Source organism: Lates calcarifer, linkage group LG17 (genome assembly GCF_001640805.2).
Source record: "Lates calcarifer isolate ASB-BC8 linkage group LG17, TLL_Latcal_v3, whole genome shotgun sequence".
NCBI lineage: Eukaryota > Metazoa > Chordata > Actinopteri > Centropomidae > Lates > Lates calcarifer.
Window position 1 is genome coordinate 7836079 of NC_066849.1, and position 17781 is coordinate 7853859.

The window sequence follows — 17781 nt, forward strand, 5'->3', positions numbered from 1 at the left end:
CATAAGCTACTGTAATATAAATTATATATGTCAGCTGTGTGAGTTTGTGTGTCTGGCTTCACTGATAAACTGTGACTTCATTTGTGAGTCAAGTGTTTCGCAGCGAGAGGCGGAGCCAACAACACAGAGTCTCCGCTGCCACTTCACCACAGGCAGGACACACGATTCCTCTGTAGAAAGATGTTTAGGGCGAATTACGAGGACGGATAGAGTTTAAAAAGCCTCAGAAGGTGACAGGGGTTAATGTAATACTGGGATGTGAAGTCTCGGTGAGTATATGAGGGGTCTATTTTCTCTGTTCTCGTTACCGTTAATGTTGATTGAACGCAGGTGCAGTTTATTCCGGCGCTCCACCTGGGCTTACAAGTCAGGAATTTAACATTAATTGACAGTACATGTAGATGTGATAACACTTCAAGTGTACGGGGGAATAGTAATGGAACTGTTTTTCCTCAGATATTAACTGTCGATCAATATGAGAATCATTGATTCTTTAAAATATCTCCAAAATCGCTTTATTTTAAAGAACATAACTGATCTAATGCATGTGTGTACTTGTGCTTATTTTAAGATTAAATTAGCAGCTACCTGCTACGATGTGAGACTCATAAAAAGACAGTTGCTGGTGACTCATGGCGATAATGTCCCAAACATGGTCCATCCTCACTGCCATTACACTGCTGGCGGTGCAGCTTTGCATAGGTAAGCTCAGACTACATTTCTGATGTCATGTAAGATACATTTTAATATATATATTTTTAATACGATTATTTGGAGATGAAAGTTGGATAAAATATTCATGTCAAAATGTTCTCATTTAAAAGTTTTTGTATATAAGAAAAGTGTTCAAATTCAACAAATGAACTATTATTCATTTATCATATGACTTACTTATTAGCTATGAGACCATTGTGACCATCTCATTGCAGTCTATGCAAGTCATTATTTCTGCTTTTAGGTGAGAAATCCTGTTTCATCTGGTCCAGCGCTGGACCTGTGGTGCAGCGAGACACCAGTTTTACAGTGTACTGCACCTTTAACTTCAAGTGCAAGAAATCCATGCGCAGCGGCCAACCACCCACACTACAGAGGCACATAGATTTGAACTCTACAACGATATATTTCAATGTGGTGAACATAACAACGGACAGAACATACAGCTGTGAGTGTGACACTTCTAAGGAGCCGACTAAACCAGACTCCTGTGGGATGGACATCTCAGCTGGATGTGAGTATGAAGTCAAAAGGCAGCAAAGCATCCTTTTCCAAAACTGCTATCCCACTGAAAAGTGTGTTTATGCACCAATTCAACGGATTTAAGACTTTCTATTTCAAATGAGATGACAGTCCAAGCTTTTAATACATGGGTTACCACATAAATATGAACCAGCAGCTTTAACAGTGACAAGATCACTAAATTAACTTTCCATTTTTACATTATTCTCATCTAAAACTCATGTGAATGGATTTTAAAGTCGTCCAGGATGTCTCAGTGCATTGACTTTCATCTTATGGCATGACTCGAATTCTTCAAGCTTCGAGAGATGTGAAAAAGAGGCACACTGGTTCTGCTTTCTCTTCTTTATTTAGAGCTCACACTATTCACATGTTGTGGGCTGAGTGCAGTTAAGTGTCACAGCCAACTGTGATAAACTGCTTATTCTGACCACAGAGCTGTGTCTTAATTTGGGAGTAAACACAAACTTGTTTTTTTGACACACACAGCATGTTCAGTTCCTGTATTGGAACCTGTACACAACGTTCTCAATGCAGACACATTTTTTGAGAATAATGCATCTGAAATTCTGGAGATTTAACCTGTTCAAGCTATTGATAAGATCATCTTGTCTTGTTTGTCCTTCAGACCAACCAGATCGCCCTAAAAACATTTTGTGCATTTACGAGGTCAAAAGCAATGAAAGTGGAGTTGTGTTCTGCAGCTGGAACAGAGGACGGGATACTTATCTTGGAAACAGTTCAGTGCTGTGGTGAGTTTAAGAAAGAGAGAGTCACCAGAACACCCTATAGCACTGTGTAACATTATCTTGCTTTAGCTGTGAATTGAAACTTGGCTTTGTGTGTTTCAGGGTGAGAACTTCATCAGGAAATCACACAGGTGGACCGCACAGTTTCTCCAGGAAAGGAACTGATTTAGCCATCAGTCAGTTTCAGTGTGCCCAGTTCTGTCCAGCTCATCTCTGTGTGGGTCGAAACCCAAAATAAGCTGGGCCGTGCAGTGTCCTCCATCATCAACTACACTCTCAGTGACATTGGTAAGACCCACATAAATCGCTGAGCTCCAGGGACTCTGGTCTGTGAGGTGCTTGGGCAAATTCTGCACAGAGAGCGTGTGTTCTTTCACATTTAGTGACAGTTTCAAGTTGTTTGTGACGCGTGTCCTTCTTTTGTACTCTAATCTTAAAACTTTATAGTGGTTGATAAGCTTCCTCCATACTCCCTCCAACTGAGATGATGACATAGTGGAATCCTTTCTTCTTTGCAACTTCTAAAGAAAATATCCAAAACCTGAGCTTGTGTACCCATCTTATGAAAGCCTCATCCAGACTTTCAGTTTTAATGTATCTGTCCACTCTGTTGATTTGAGCAGCCATGCCATCAGCTCCTGTTCTTGGCAAACCCAAGTGCTCTTCCCGGGAGTGCATCATCGAGGTGGAGCAGTCTGTGAGGACTCAGCACCTGGAGATCGAATACAAAGCAGCAGGACAGGCATGGACGTCTTACCAAGACCAAGTAAGAATGTCTTAAACACTTCAGATGGGTCCAGATTTTGGAAACTTTCAGTGAGATGTTGCAAGAGATATTGCAGAAACCTTTGAAGACATACACCGCATGATTTGACCTCATGGATCTACTGCTGATTCAGACCAAAAGGCAGATATGAGTGTCATGCTGATGTGTGCAGAGGTGACAGTGAAGCATAAGTGTCAAAAACAAGCTGAAAGTTGACCTTCAGTCCTCTATCAGGTGTTTGCACAACATGATCATAAGTGACACTTTACCACAGGCAAAATTCTGAGTTGGAGCATGGATGAGTGAGTTTGAATCAATGAAAAAAAGTTGAAAAAATACATGTTTCTTTGTTGTTGTTTTTTTTTTTAATTTACAGAGCGTGCAGATGAGTGCAGTTCAGAACCGGTCCATCTCCTCTCTGAAGCCCTACAGGTTGTACTGTTTCAGAGCCCGGTCTAAATTTAGCACCGGCCTGTGGAGCCCGTGGAGCGCAAACATTTCCAGCTGGACTCAAGAGGAGGGTGAGTAACTGAGTGCAGCACCTGAAGACTGTTCAAAAAGCCTTCCAGTCCGTATTTCTGCACATTTAAAGCACTACTGATTCTGCTGACAGCCAAACAGACTGATCTGAATGGAGTATTTACAGTGCCTCTGTGGTACTTAATCTATGCATGCCATCAGATAATGAAGTAATGTTTCCCCTCCTTTGGGTTTTCTGAGGCAGTTATCAGCTCACCACTGCCTGCCTACAGGATACCTAGAAGCCACGGGGAAAGCAAAACCAGATATTAGTGATTAAATGCAATGAGCACAATTGCGAAAATATTTAGTAAAATGTAGTTATGTATGAGTTCAACGGTGGGCCAGACTGAAGAAAAGTGAAGTGGTAGTAGCAATTCATGGGAAGTATCACAAGATATTTGTAATACTGATGGTGTGAAGATACTGTATACAGGTCTGTGTAGATTTGTAAGATATGAATGTGCAGCCATGACAGATCACCAGCTTTGTACAAACAGCAGCAGCAGTAGAGGTCAGAGTAGAAATAGCGAAAGAGACACTTTTGGTAAACAGCATCTGAACCCTTAGATCTTTGTTTGTTTGTGTGCTCAGTAAATGAACAGGCTGCATCACACATGTTTGTCAATCATCCTCATTTTCTGGCATTTTCATTTCTGGATCTTCAGCACATCCTGTCAGATGGTTGAATTTAAGCTGCATAAGTCATTTCCAAATCCACACAAGTGAGTTTCACCCATGGACTCCAACTACACTGATTTCTGACCTTCTAGGCAGCCACTAGTTTCATTTTAATGTCAATTTAGAGATATGAAACATGATTGAGGAAGCTATTCTATTACAATAAACAAGCTGTTGCCTTTTCAAGTGAAAGATGTGACAGCCTTCCATAGAAATACAGTAGCAAGTATGTGCTGATTTTGAATCTTAAGAGTTATGTTCATTGAAATTGGCTTCACCTCCCGGCTGCTTGGAGTCTGGTATGCGTTAAAACAATAACTGCAAAATCAGTCTTTTCCCTTTTCTCCTAACCTTAAAATCTAACATGTAGGAAAGTATTCAAGTGGGAACACCGATAACAGATAGAGAGCATATAGAAATCTGTTTGTATTTAACCATGGTTTATAGCTGCAAACAGAAGAAATGTGTCTGATTATGCTTACACACACAGTTCCAATAAAATTAGGAAAAGTCATGAAATATCAAGGTAATTAAACAATGTTAATTATGTCTGTTGAGCTGTTAAAGAGGGGCCCTCCAGGACCCCAGAAAGACAATCACAGTTTTTATATCCTTTATTTCACAGTTGGCTTTAAAACACATTTGCATTTGCAAACTAAGAAAAGACAAACAATAATTATACATAGTGAAGTGAAATTTGTAGTTTCCTGCCATAAAAACATTGCCATTGTATAGCTCTGAGTCTCAGTTTCCCAACTGCATGTGAACACACCAACAGGGAACCATGTGACTTTTAAGTAACGTTGACAAAAAAAAGGGTAACAAGATGTTCATTGAGATGCATTTTATCTTAAGCAAGCTTCAAGTATCTGTGTTATGATTAGATTTTCATTCTTTAAAATAGTGACTGGAAGGTAAGGGAGTAATCTGAAAACTGTGCTTTGGAAAACAGTTGGTATTATTGTAAATATATCCAACATGTAATTTCAAAATCCCCAGTGTGGTTGTTTAACCTCCTTAATAGTTTTTACCACTCTTCTCATCATTGTTTAGGCAGATTAATGCAGCAAGTGCAGAGATGTGGAGTGCTCAGAACATCCTACATACTGTACACAAATTACTGGGTGGGGTGACATTTTCTTCCGTACTGGGTTATCACATGTCATACACACTCTGCTGTTGCCAGTGTTGGGTCAGTGTTACAAGCAGAGGAAAATCACATTCACTTTTTGTAGCAGGAAAAACATGGGCCAATTCAGCCAAGTTAGTTACCAATACAATCCCTTTAATTTTTTTTTTTTTTTTTTTAAGTGGTACCAGCTCTGAGTTTTTGCTGTAATGTGTGATTTTGAAGGCAGCAATTTCATGTACAGGTACAAGCTTTCTTGTCACTCTCTGTTGTCAGACATGAGCTTACATAAGAGCATTTAACATAGCTGCAGAGTGGATGTGTGTCACCTTTTTTCAAAGCATTACATCATAGCAGACATGGGAACGTCAGCACTCACGATACTGATGCACTCATTCATTGAAAAAACACCCAATTTAGTCAGTGAAGTCAAACATCAACCTTCTTATGTATGATTTTAGTCAAGTGACAAATTGATGCTCTATTGTTTTAGCTCCTGCAAAAGAGTTGGATGTGTGGTTCGCTGCATCAGACTTAAAATCCCAGAGAGTTTACTGGAAGGTGAGTTTTGAATCTTATCTTATTTTTTTCCACTTGTGTAAATTGCTGAATGAATGTGAAGGATGAACCGCACAATACTGCTGTACTGTTTCAGCAGTTTAAGCACCCATAATCTCCATGTGTTCCCTCTCCTCTTTCTCACTCTGTGTCTGTGTGGGCGTGTGGTCTTGTAGCCATAGTAACACTTTCTGATCTTCCTGCTTCAGCGCTGTGGTCTGCACAAACTAAAGGTCAACCCCTTTGACCACTTCTGAGGTGTGACACCCTCTCACAAACATGCACGTACACACTCACATATCCCCACCCTCAACCACGCACACATGCACACACACACTCACACAAGCAGACACTTACATTCATTTAATGTCATATAAAGACAGTGAGAGGTAAGTGAAACCTGACAGCAGACACCACAGTTTCAGTTTACAAGAAAAGAGGAGCTGAACAGAAATGATGTGTCTTACAATAGTGTTCGTCTTGCAGTGTGTTGATTTCGAGCATCCTGTACAGACAGACAAATCCCAGGCACGTGTTGCCACAAAAGCTTTTTCTTTTCCCTTAACAAAAGCAAATATACAGCGTCAAACTCACTGGTTTACCTTTAAATGTTTTTCTGATTGTAGGAGGAGAACGTTTCCATCTCTAGAGGGAAGATCACAGAGTACAAAGTCAGAGTTTACAGCCCAGATTCTGGACTGAATTCAATCACTAACTTCACTAGCGATGCCAGGAATTATTCACTCTCAAACTGTGCTAACTGTGAAGTGACAGTGTGGGCTCGCAACTCGAAAGGGCTCTCCCCCCCTGCTACAATTACAGCACGTCACACAAAAGGTAAAAAAAAAAAAAAAAAAAAAAAAAACAGGAGCAAACCTTGTATCGGTCAATGCTTGTTTAGAGCTTAATACTGAACCCAGGATGAAGGTGGTGTCTTGTGTTTAGTTCTTACATGAAGGAGTGAAAGTATTCTTCTTACACACTCCTCGTTTTTCAGCCCAGGCCTCTCAGGATGCTCAAGTAACTGTGGCAGGCGGCCACAATGTCACCATCTCCTGGAGAAAGGCTGAAACTACACCACCACCCACTGCATATGTGGTGGAGTGGTACCCAGAGGGGCACAAGCTAGAGGAACTCAGATGGGTCCGACTGGAGGGGAATGACCACAATGTAGTCATTACAGGTGAGACACAATAAATACAGGTGGAGTAACACAACAAAAGCAAAGATGGTGATGTACAGTTCTTCACTTTGGACATGTTGGTGTCTTTCTGGTATCTTGTTTTTTTTTTTTTACCTTAGTTGTTGATACCAATGTTCTCTCTCTCCCTAATCTTTCTTTTTTGTTATTTTTTTTCTCCCAAATGATGTAACAGTTGTTCACCACTGTCTGTCTTTATGCAGATATTAAGCCATATGAGTGCTACGAAGGAGCAGTATATGCTTTCTATAATGAAAAGCCAGTGAGCAGGACCATGTTTGCAGGTGTCACCACTGTGATGTCAGGTAAGATCAGAGAGGAGCTATACAGCATGATTATTTCATTAACATTATTTCAGTACAGTGCTGACTATTTGGAGGAGGAGCCATACTATTAACTGATAACTCTTATTAACAGAAGTATGACATTGTGTAAAATACTCCTTCCTGTCTTTTTGGGTTCTGCCTGGTGGTTGCAGCCCCGACCGCTGCTCCATCGTTCGAGGAGAAGGTTGAGGGACACACAGTGAGAGTGACGTGGTCGGAGCTTCCCAGGAGCCAGCGGGGCGGTTGTATCACCAACTACACCATCTATTTAGAGAATGACAGTGGAAACCAGGAGCCTTGTAAGAAAAGTTTTACCTGTGGTTGCTACGGGCTAAACAAAAATATTAGAAGGAGAGGATGGAGCATCAGGAAAGGGGGGAAGGGGAGTCTGACATTTTTGGATAGAGCAAGGGAGGGTCTTATGTTTTTCTTAACCTATATTTCTACATCACATTTGTGAGGTTCATCATATTTTTAAAAAATGATCAAAAAGCTTCATCAAAAAATATCTTCATGTGTGAAATGAGGGTGTGTTTTGCAATATGCAGATGATGGGATGGGATGAACATACTGTAGTGCTAAAGCTCTTCATCACAGAGCTGGCTCATTCATTTAGTGGCTGCACTCTTTACTTAGCAGCTCTTTATTCAAAAATAGAGGGTGGCTGTATTTTTTCACCATTTATAAATGCAGTATAGGAGGTCAAGAGAAAGCATTAAAACCCCTGGGGCAGGCCTTGTCTCCCTACCCCAATCATTTTCACTGAAGTGATGGCCATTGTCTGTAGCATGATCTCTATGGATGCAGGCACTCAACTGATCAACTTTCCTTAACCATGCTCCTCTGCTGTGTGTATACGACCTTGTATTTCAGACTCTGTACCAGCATCAGAGAGGATGTATGTGATCAAAGACCTGCCTCCAGGTGTCTACAGCCTGTGGATGACTGCCTCCACTGCCAAAGGAGAGGGCCCTGCGGATCAGAAACTCAAGATCTTCATCCAGGGTAAGCACCTTTCATGATTTCTTTAAAAGAACAGCCTTGCCCAGAGTTAGATGAGATGATCATGGAGTCTCCACTGTTTGTCTGTCACCAAGGCATACTGTAGCCTCACTAAAGTAGATGGGCTGTATTGGTTTAATGTGAAGTTCTCAAACAACTAAGAAAAGGTTTCAACGTGACAGCTGTGGGTAAGGTCTAATAATAGACAATGAGACTGTATTATATATATCCTGTTTACTGTTCCTTAACTGTACTAGAGGAGCCAAATGTCTATGCTGCAATTTTACATCTTCTCCCTGTTTTATTCTCATTATTGCAGAGGAAACTCCACTATTCCTCTTACTAGTGTTTGTCTTCATCCTCCTGATTGCACTGGTTGTGCTGTGTCTGTGCCAGAGTTCATCAGTGAAGCAGAAGTACGTGAGCAACAGCAGCTCTATATGCGCAGCAAACTTCATCTACAGTTCTGCACACAGCACACAACGATTATGCAGAAATTATGCAGCAGTAAAAATAAATTATGTTGCCAAAGCAAGTTTCCATGCCATATTGTTGAGCAGTTTTCCACATTCCCCCTCAGGTTCTGTGTGTTTTTCAAGTGCCTCATGCTCGATGACGTGCCAGATCCTCGAAACAGCAAATGGGCAAAAGAGTGTACCCAGGAGAAGGTATGTGATGTAAAAGTTAATAAAAATGTAAGATAAGTTGCAGCTCATTGTTCCTAGTTTGAGCCTTAATCTTCTTCCCAAACAGGGGAAGATGAACCTCCAGCTGCAGCTGAGCAACACCAGCATAACCGAGGAGGAAGAAGAGCCCATCCTGGTGGATGTCGAGGAGCTGCCCAAGCAGAACAGCGACGTCTCTAAACCTACAAACGTTTCCTCACAACTCCTCCCTCAGATCAGCCTGAGCCCCGAGACCAAAGCCGACCAACACCGCTGTACCCTCTGACCACGTACATTAAGAGCTTCTCCCACGACTCGGACAGCTCCGACCACACACAGACGTCTCTGGACACAAACACAACTGTCGACTACATCTCATCACACGGGATGGGAAGTATGGAGGAGGAGGAGGATCAGGAAGAGGAGGAGCAGTTTGCTGAAATGCTGGGTTTCTTCCCCACTCACAACGTTTTCACAGAGCCGTTGAGCTTTGGAGGAAAGTTGACTCTGGATGCGGTCAAAATTGACTGTAGTGGCTTCTTTCAGAACAGTTAGTGTTTCAATGCCTGAAACCAGAACACACTGGTGAGATGAGGCTGGCATGAGGACAATTTTTAGAGGAAGAACACTGCGAAATGAAGGAGGCTGGACACATTGACAGGAGGCAGTGACTGGATTCTTCTTTATTTTCTGTTTCAGTGCCTTTGTTTTTTTTTCTTTTTTCTTTTGGATCACGCACCCTAGCTGTGCATGAACTACCTCTTTGCTTAGTGAAATCAGAACTTTAACATAAACAGGTGTCTGAGTTGTTACAGTAATTTTTGACTGAAAATGTACTTTTTTTTCATTTCATGCATTACTATTGTTTTCTCTTTAATAGACGCAATAGACACACTAATACCTCAGCCAAAATGAACACAGCACGAGCTGCAAGAGTAAATCAGATGGCAACATTTCTGCCTATCTGGATTGAGGTATTTTAAAAAGGCCTCATCCTGAAGCTGACAGCACTGATGCAGCTTTTTCACAGCAGACATTTTGACTTGTCATGATAGGAAAAGCATAAGTATTACTAACTAATATTGGCACTGGCTCTGTCCTATTCAGGTGTCTCAGTAAGCCATGGCAGTGAACAGCACAACTGAGGCAGCTAAATGGAAATCAGCAATCATTAATTTTATTATTTACGCTTGTTCTTTTCCTGCTGTGACTTGTCAAAACGTCTTCAGTGAAGCATTGATGGCCATCCTGTATATTGGCCATGCTTTCAAATATACCCACGCTACCTCAGTCTTAGCTCATCTGAATGATAAGTTGAATTGTGTGTCAGGTTTGTCAGTGGTGCAGGTAATACAGTGCTGCATGATGTTTACCATGCTCACCCTCATACTTAAATGTTAACATACTAACATTTACTAACTTATTTCCACTAGAAAGAAAGCACAGCTGAGGCTGATGGGAATATCATTCGATTTGCTGGTACTTGGTTGTAAACTTACGTTTGGACAAGTTGACATTTTGATCTCATGATGGTGTCAGATGAGAGAGGATCACCAGTTATTCCGATTCATGTTGAGCAGGAAGTGAATATGTGCGCCAGATGTCATGGCAATCCATTTAAGAGATATTTCACTAAAAGCCCAGAATCTCAACCTCATGGTTGTGCTGGATGAAAAGTCAGCGGGATCACCAAAGTCTTTCAGATTCATCCTCAAGGAACCATGAATATCCACACAGAATTTCAGTTGAGCTGTTAAAGTCTGTCCAAACAGTTGGACTGACCAATCAACATTGCCGTCCCAGAGTCATGTTGTCTAGCGTGGCTAAAAACTTACGAGGCTTAAAAATTGGACGTGTTAATCGTTTTTCTTCATATTCACATCAACAGACTGAAAACTGGTATATCATTTATTATGTTGTGGACTGTTTGATCAGCAACTTCTTAATAGATTTGCAACCAGTCACTGTATCACGTTGGCAATCAGATTGAACTCATACAGAAACTTTTGATTTGTTCCGTCAATTGTGCAGTCTTATTGAGAGTCTGTCACTTTTAATATCAGTGAAAATAAATGATTTAATCCTTTCCACTTGGCAGCACTAACTTCTGTATCTTTTCTCTCTGTTCTATGGCCTACTGGTCAGAAAGAATGAATTGATGTTGGGGTGGTTTAAAGGGGGGACAGCATCAGCAGCAGATGAGGCACTGGCATGTCAGAAGTTCCTGTTGAGCTTGAACACATTTAACAAACCTTGTCTAATAATTTTTAAAAAACCTGAGGTGGGAGTTGACCATTTGACATACTCACTGAAGTTTTTTTCTGTGTGGACGCTCACGTTAAACAACACCAAGGTTACTTAGATTAGAGATCATGTGGGGGATATGTGGTTGTAAGCAGAAGCAATCAAGTAAAGCACATTTGTAAAATGCTGCAGGCAGCACAAAAAAGTGACAATGCAAAAAATTTATCGACCATCTTTATTTACCGACAGAGGTCTCTAATAGCAGGGCTAGAATTCACACATTTGTAGAGCACTTCAGTTGTTCCACACAATGAACGACTGTATTTCTTTCAGAGCAATTATGCAGTGGTGCCACTGTGGAAGCTACAGGGCCAGTCAACAGTGGAGGAAAATATCAGCACAGAACAGACTGAAACAAACTGACGCTGGGCTGAGTTTACATCTGTCGAAAGATGCTCGAGTGGAGTGTGTAAACAGTCAGAGAGGGTCCAAAGGGACAAGAGCCGCATCTCAACTGAGTAAAGACACATCCTCTCCGTATCACTCTTGGAAGAAAAAACAAAGGATTTGATTGACTTGCACATGGTGAGCAATCAGAGATGAAATGGGCGAGGAGGAAGAGACATAAGATGGTGAACAGCACCCCAAATACAAGTAAATCAGAAAGCGTGAAGTAACTTTCAGCTTCAAATGAATCCACTTGACAAATGTCTCAGGATCAATACAAATTTAGCGGTGTAATCAGTGTATTCTGTGTTCCTCTAAAATGACCTAGTGTTCCTCCTTTAAAACAGTTCAGTACAAAAGAACCTTAATACAGATTTAGGCGCCATTTCATCAATGCATTCAAATGCAGACAGCCATCGCTTGATCAAAGATCAAGGGGTGTCCTATTTGCACCATGTGAAATACAGTCTCTGAAAGAATTTATGAAAATAGTAAAGATTTACAGGCCGAAGATCATAGAAGAATAGACCTCCTGTATAAAATATAAAACAATACCCCAGTGCTAAAGAAAAAAATCCATAAATCTCAATGAGTGAAGCTGTAACTTCATCAGAAATACCTGGTGTGGCAGAGCTTATGAGCTTGGGTAAGAGCTCTGCAGTGCCTATATTAAAGCAAGCAAGCAATGGCACACCAAGCTTAAGATACTCCTCTTATGCTTACATTTCGAAATGCATATTTTCAAGCAGCAATTACAAAAATTTATCAATGGACAATGCATAACCTCTGAAAAAAATACTGTATGAAAACATCCCTGCTACTTTGTTTCCAAGTACAAAACCTCTACCAATAAGTTGCTCCAGAGTAGCAAGAAGTCCTTTTCTTTTTTTGTTTTTTTTTTCTTACTTTCTGTTTTTTTTCCCATCTTTGTTTTTTTTTATTGGATAAAACTCAGTCCTCACATTGAGTGCCATAGTTAATGACAGTCTTCTCCATCATTTCACTTTGCTGAAGGATCCAGGAACATGCAAGCCTCGTAGTGGAGGTGCTCAGGGGGCTCCTGTAGGCCTGAGGGACAGCAGCCGGGGCTTAGGCCAGGGCTGGGAAGGCCTCTGGGTCGTCCACGTTGGGCACAGACACAGATGACTGCGAGGAAAAGTCAACATTAAGTAGGAGTTAGGAAATTCAAATGAAAACGTGTCATGAGGGGGAGTAGCGAGAATCAATCAAGTCTTCAGTTCTAACAGGAATTATATAAAGACAAAAATGCAGACACTTGGTGACCTTATACGACAACTGAGCTTCCATAACATTATCTACCTTGTCAGTCCTTCCTCCGCGGACCGGCCTACTGGCTTCACCGCGGCCACGACCGCCCCGGCCACCACCACGTGGTCCTCCGCGTCCACGGCCTGGACGGCCCAGGTCACCAAAGTTGATCTCCAGCTGGGACGTGATGTCATTGGCTGGCTTCCTGAAGTGGTGCTCATCCTCTACCTGAATTACAAAAGTAGGGGTGAAAAATTGATTAAGATTTTTTGTATGTTTACAGCTTTTTCTCATTTTGTTAACAAGTATCATTTGAGTTCAGATACTGTGCAGCAGTGGAGATTTTACCTTGACCTCTTCAACCTCAGGGTCAATCAGATCACCTTTCTTATCCTGTGATAGAGCAATACAAAATATTACAAACATTAACACAACACTGACTAAAATTTGTACACGCATAACAGAAAAAAGAGACATCCTATCAAGGCCTGCATGTCTAGTCTGTAAAAATCCATAACTCCATCTTCAAACCATACTGACTCAGTGTGGGTCTGGACCCAGTGTGTGCACATCATGTCCGGCCTGAGGAAATACAGTAAGCATTTTCCTATTGACGTTGTTAATAATAGTTGTTAGTAATTGTTCTACATTTTGAATGACCATTTGCAACGAAGGTGAAGTGTTTACCGCACATGCAGATGTGTGCAAAACTGAGTGAGTGTTAATGTTAATGTTGGTTTTCACTGTTGATTTAAGTCTCTACATGACATTTCTCTCTACACTGCATCATCCAAAAGATGTCAGACAGCTACAACTACCACTTATTTCTGTGGTTAGAGAGGAGCCTGGGGGATAGAGATGTCAAAGACATTTAGCACTTTCATGTAGCTACTAATTCAGTTAGTGACACTTCCGTTAACACCTGGCCACTCTGGTGTCATTCACAGGAAACATATTTTTAGTGCCTGTGTTATTATACTTGTATGGTGACAAAGAGGTGCAGTCTTATTTAAGTTGACAAAAATAATCTGCTAAAATCAGTCAGGTCTATAATATCTGATAAGGCTCAAATTATGATCAGGTGATCAAATATAAAATCTCAAAGTTGGCTTTTTTTATTTTGACTCACTTCTGCCTTGGACTTGTGCAGCACAAATCCTTTGTTCCAATCAGCTCCCTCGTTGGCCTTGCGGATGTTGAACTCCACCTTGGCACGTTCCTTGTCCTGCATGGCCTTCCACTCATCCAGAGTCATCTCTTTGGGGCCTTCATCCTTGACTTCCTCTACCTCATTCTCCCTTCAACAGACACACACACACACAGAGCTGAGTGTTAAAGGCAGTTAACATCAATTGTCATTCAACTTACATTATAATAAACATTCAGGTTGATTTGAACTGTGTCCTTGGTCAGAAATTAATTTAAGCAATACTATAGGCTAAAGCTAACCCTGAATCCCTTCACATTTCATTCTTCAAAGTCAAGAAGAGGTAAACAAGAACTTACTTGTTCTCAGAGTCAGCAGGTGGATGCTCCTCTCCTTCAGGGTTCTCTTCAGTGTTGTTTGATTGGTCAAGCTCGCTACGCAGGGAAAAAAGGCCAGATGTCAATAATTCTTGTTCACTAAAACATAAGGCAAAGTGTTGAGAACTGGAGTCATTAAGGCACATTCTTTCACATTGTGCGAATCGATTCTCGGAGCAAAGTTTGGACCTTGGCGCTGTTTACATTGCCTGTTATGCACATATACTGTGCAATATGGTGGACTGAAGCTAAAACGTGAATTGTGATGGAGTTTCACAGAAGACTAAAACTTTACACACTGTAAATTTCATGAAAGCAGCATTAACTGCAGATCTGTTGTATCAGACTAGTTTTTATCTAAGTGAACCTAATAAACTGCACCATCATAATATACTTATCATAGGGACCTGTGTAGTAGAGTATGAGTATGAGTGCCACCCAAATTTTGTCATTTTACATATATAGGAACTTACTTCAGCTCATCCTTGACGGTGCCCCAGTTGTGAGATCCACTTCCACCACGCTTCTCCTCACCTTTCAGACTACTGAAACAACATTTGCTTTAGCCAGGATCATTACTCATGTACTGCATTAAAAACACACACCAAAGTCTTTAACAGACTTGGTATTCATTACTATTTAATCGAGCTGAAATATAAGAGCTACATAAGAGCTGAAAAAGTACTTACGATCGGTCACTGCCGCTGTGTCTATCAAATTCGCGTTTTCCTCTGGAATCAAAGCCATCGCTGCGACCCATGCCGCGTCCTCTGCCTCCACGGCCTCCTCTGCCGCCACCGCGTCCCCTCATCGGCCTCTCGCCAATGGGTCTAAAGAGATGGACAAAGAATATTGGTCAACTCATCGACAGGTTTCTCTGCCTGTCAGACACTTGGATCCAAGGCAGGGCAAGCTACAGACTTTATTTACTGATGGCTTTAGATGGTGTTTTTCTGGATGGAGTTGTCTTTAAGCGGACAAAGTTGAAAAGAAGAAGAATGAGGAGAGAACAAAACCAGTGCAACGGGTGCTTCTAATGCCTGCTTTACATTTCCTTGAGATGCTTTAAATTTTTCTGAAAAAACTAACTGTGGCTTTTCACTTAGTCTAGTTTGGTGTTTGAAAGTGTTCTGGCTCTAGTTTTAGATGTTTTACAATGTTTTTCCATTGTTGTTGTATGAATGTTACTCTGATGAGCCAAATGTGCCTGCAGCAATTTGGGCAAAACTCTAACATACCCTTCATAACCCTTATCACTATAACAACGCCTTTACAGCTGTTGTCCCTTCCCACACCTCCTAGTGAGTGCTGCTGAAAGTTATGATAGTGCTGGACTCACTCTACTCTTCTTCTCACATATGGCATGACATTCAATTAAAACACCTGCCAACTGAAAACTAAACTCACTTCTCCACTGAGAATTCGCCACCCTCAGGCTTCTCGCCAGCATCACCAGCGGGCCTCTCGAAGCGGCGAGGGGGCCGCCTGTCCACAGGCCGTCTGTCTGTGGGGGGGCGCCCTTCTCCCTGGCCGCCCTGGGGTCTGGAGCCATCACCCTCCGGCTTGCGGCCCATTCTCCTCATGCCGGCACCTAGGATTGACGACAACAGAAGGATTAGAGGACCAATAGCACTGATAGATCAGGACCCACTGCTGAGCACCAGGCGTGAGAAAAAAAGGGGGCCGATTGTTCTGTTTAAATGGAGCAAATAATTCCAATTAATGTGGTGAATCAAAAAAATTTCAACTGGTAGAATCCATTTAATAAATACTCCGCAACTTTCTTTGGTGTGCAGTGTAATCTGATTATAAAAAATGGCGTCAACAACTCAAACTATTACATGCACAAAATGTAACAACAATTTTGTTGAGGAAACTTTGTACCCGGATGAGTGATTTTACATTACAGAGGCTCCCTTAAATCACCCAGTTACTCTGTGAATTAAATTAACACCTACATAGTCTTTAACTCTCTGTGGCACATGGTTGACCGGGACTGGCCCAGTCCCACCCTTTGCCTAAATCACAAGCTACCAAAATAGACACCCTCCAGGACACAGCAGCAGCTGGGTGCACCGTAGTCGGCGCACCTGTCTCATCTCCTCTCAAGCAAACAGATAGGAGCCCACTTGGCAGCGTGTCATGATAATAATGGCCAACTAGCTGCCTGAGAGTAGGTCAGTCACTTCCTGACACTTGATGCTTCACTTCGGCATGTAGTAAATTTAAGTTGGTACACATTGCGACATAAATGTATAAAGTTTGACACGATTTTTTAAAAGGTGATAAATAAGTGTATGAGTGTTATATACACAGATCATGTCTGGTGACAGATATTATCTGTGGGAAAGTAAATGCGCAGAAACATGTCGACCGCATGTACTGAGCATGTATTGTGCGCCAATGGGAAGTGGCAGTTTGGAGGCTGTGCTTTAACACGCCCCACACTCCAACCACGAGGTTCATCACCATGAGCACTGCTCCTCCTAATGTCTGTAACAAATCCACCGGAAAATCCATCACGATTAAATTAATGTGCGGACTTTACGTTTTTTTAACATCAAATTCAATTTGCACGTGTCGGTTTTCATTTATACATACTTTGTATTTAAAGATGTATTAAAATGTGTGTAGAAAAAAAGCTGCTATCGGCCTTTTCTGAGTCAAGTCAGCAACAAGTGGCCTGACAGGAGTAAAATCTGAACATGTTACAGCCACTTTCGCTGGTGAGACAGGCTCACGGGTTCAAACCTGCTCAACGAGGCCCATGGAGGGGAACAAGCCAAAACAAGTTGGCCTGCAAACTGTTTATCGCTGAATCGTTTGAGCCGCACAGCCCCAACACCAATACACGTTTGTAAAAATGTCACTGTTCCCGAAAAATGACAGCCCACGGGGACACAAAAGCAGCCATGCGGACCTCATGTCACGGGGGCTTATGATCCGTTGCTAGCTGGTAAGCAACAACTTAGCCTGTTAGCTTAAAGCCTTTTAGTTGCAGCTTAACTAAGACCTAAAATGCAGAAATTGACTTTACCATCTTTCTTGAGTGGGACGGGTGCCTGGGTCTCCTCCTTCTTGTCAGCAAGTGGGACCTTTCTGTCTTTTTGGGACTCCTTTTTCGGTTGCTTAGTAGCCTGGGCTGCAGTCTTGGCGGCACCAGGAGCAGAAGCCTCCTTCTTCTTCTTCACTTCAGCTTGCTTCAGCAGCTCAAACGGATCCGACTCGTCGTCAAATAACTGATCGAACCGATTGGTTATGGCACAGCCAAAACCTTCTTGCATTTGTCCGGGCATGATGGCGCCCCTTCAGCAGGATTTTCCTCCGATTCTACGAGGCTTGGTGCGAACACTTCGCTAGATGAAGCCACAAGATGGCTGGGAAAAGGACCTTCTTCTCTTCCGGCGCGATAGACATCCGGGACCTCGGAGTTGGCGCGGGTGGGGCGTGTAGTTCTTTGACAAC

General features: G+C 41.9%; 2 protein-coding genes across 5 annotated transcripts; one reads left to right on the top strand and one right to left on the bottom strand.

Annotated features, from left to right (window-relative positions):
• The first annotated feature begins 81 nt into the window (after window positions 1-81).
• Window positions 82-10918, top strand: il12rb2 (interleukin 12 receptor, beta 2a). Its single transcript, XM_018670260.2, is given in 18 exon segments — window positions 82-269; window positions 572-702; window positions 959-1228; window positions 1865-1988; window positions 2088-2156; window positions 2158-2273; window positions 2609-2751; window positions 3128-3272; window positions 5574-5641; window positions 6265-6475; window positions 6636-6821; window positions 7043-7144; window positions 7318-7464; window positions 8039-8170; window positions 8487-8583; window positions 8748-8835; window positions 8921-9097; window positions 9100-10918. Coding segments are annotated over 17 exon segments (2433 nt in total). The 5' UTR covers window positions 82-269; window positions 572-632; the 3' UTR covers window positions 9388-10918.
• Window positions 10919-11297: 379 nt separating this feature from the next.
• On the bottom strand, window positions 11298-17723 carry serbp1a (SERPINE1 mRNA binding protein 1a). 4 transcript variants are annotated; one of them, XM_018670258.2, is made up of 9 exons: window positions 17354-17723; window positions 15724-15907; window positions 15006-15146; window positions 14790-14858; window positions 14299-14373; window positions 13922-14093; window positions 13141-13185; window positions 12844-13020; window positions 11298-12669 (listed from the first exon to the last, which is right to left on the bottom strand). In XM_018670258.2, exons 1-9 carry the CDS (start codon window positions 17610-17612, stop codon window positions 12613-12615), a joined length of 1179 nt encoding a protein of 392 aa, XP_018525774.1. In that variant the 5' UTR covers window positions 17613-17723; the 3' UTR covers window positions 11298-12612. The 4 variants fall into 4 exon arrangements, with proteins under 4 accessions (XP_018525774.1, XP_018525771.1, XP_018525775.1 ...); XM_018670255.2 differs by having other exon boundaries at window positions 14790-14861; XM_018670259.2 differs by having other exon boundaries at window positions 13922-14090; window positions 17354-17722.
• Between the last annotated feature and the right edge of the window lie 58 nt (window positions 17724-17781).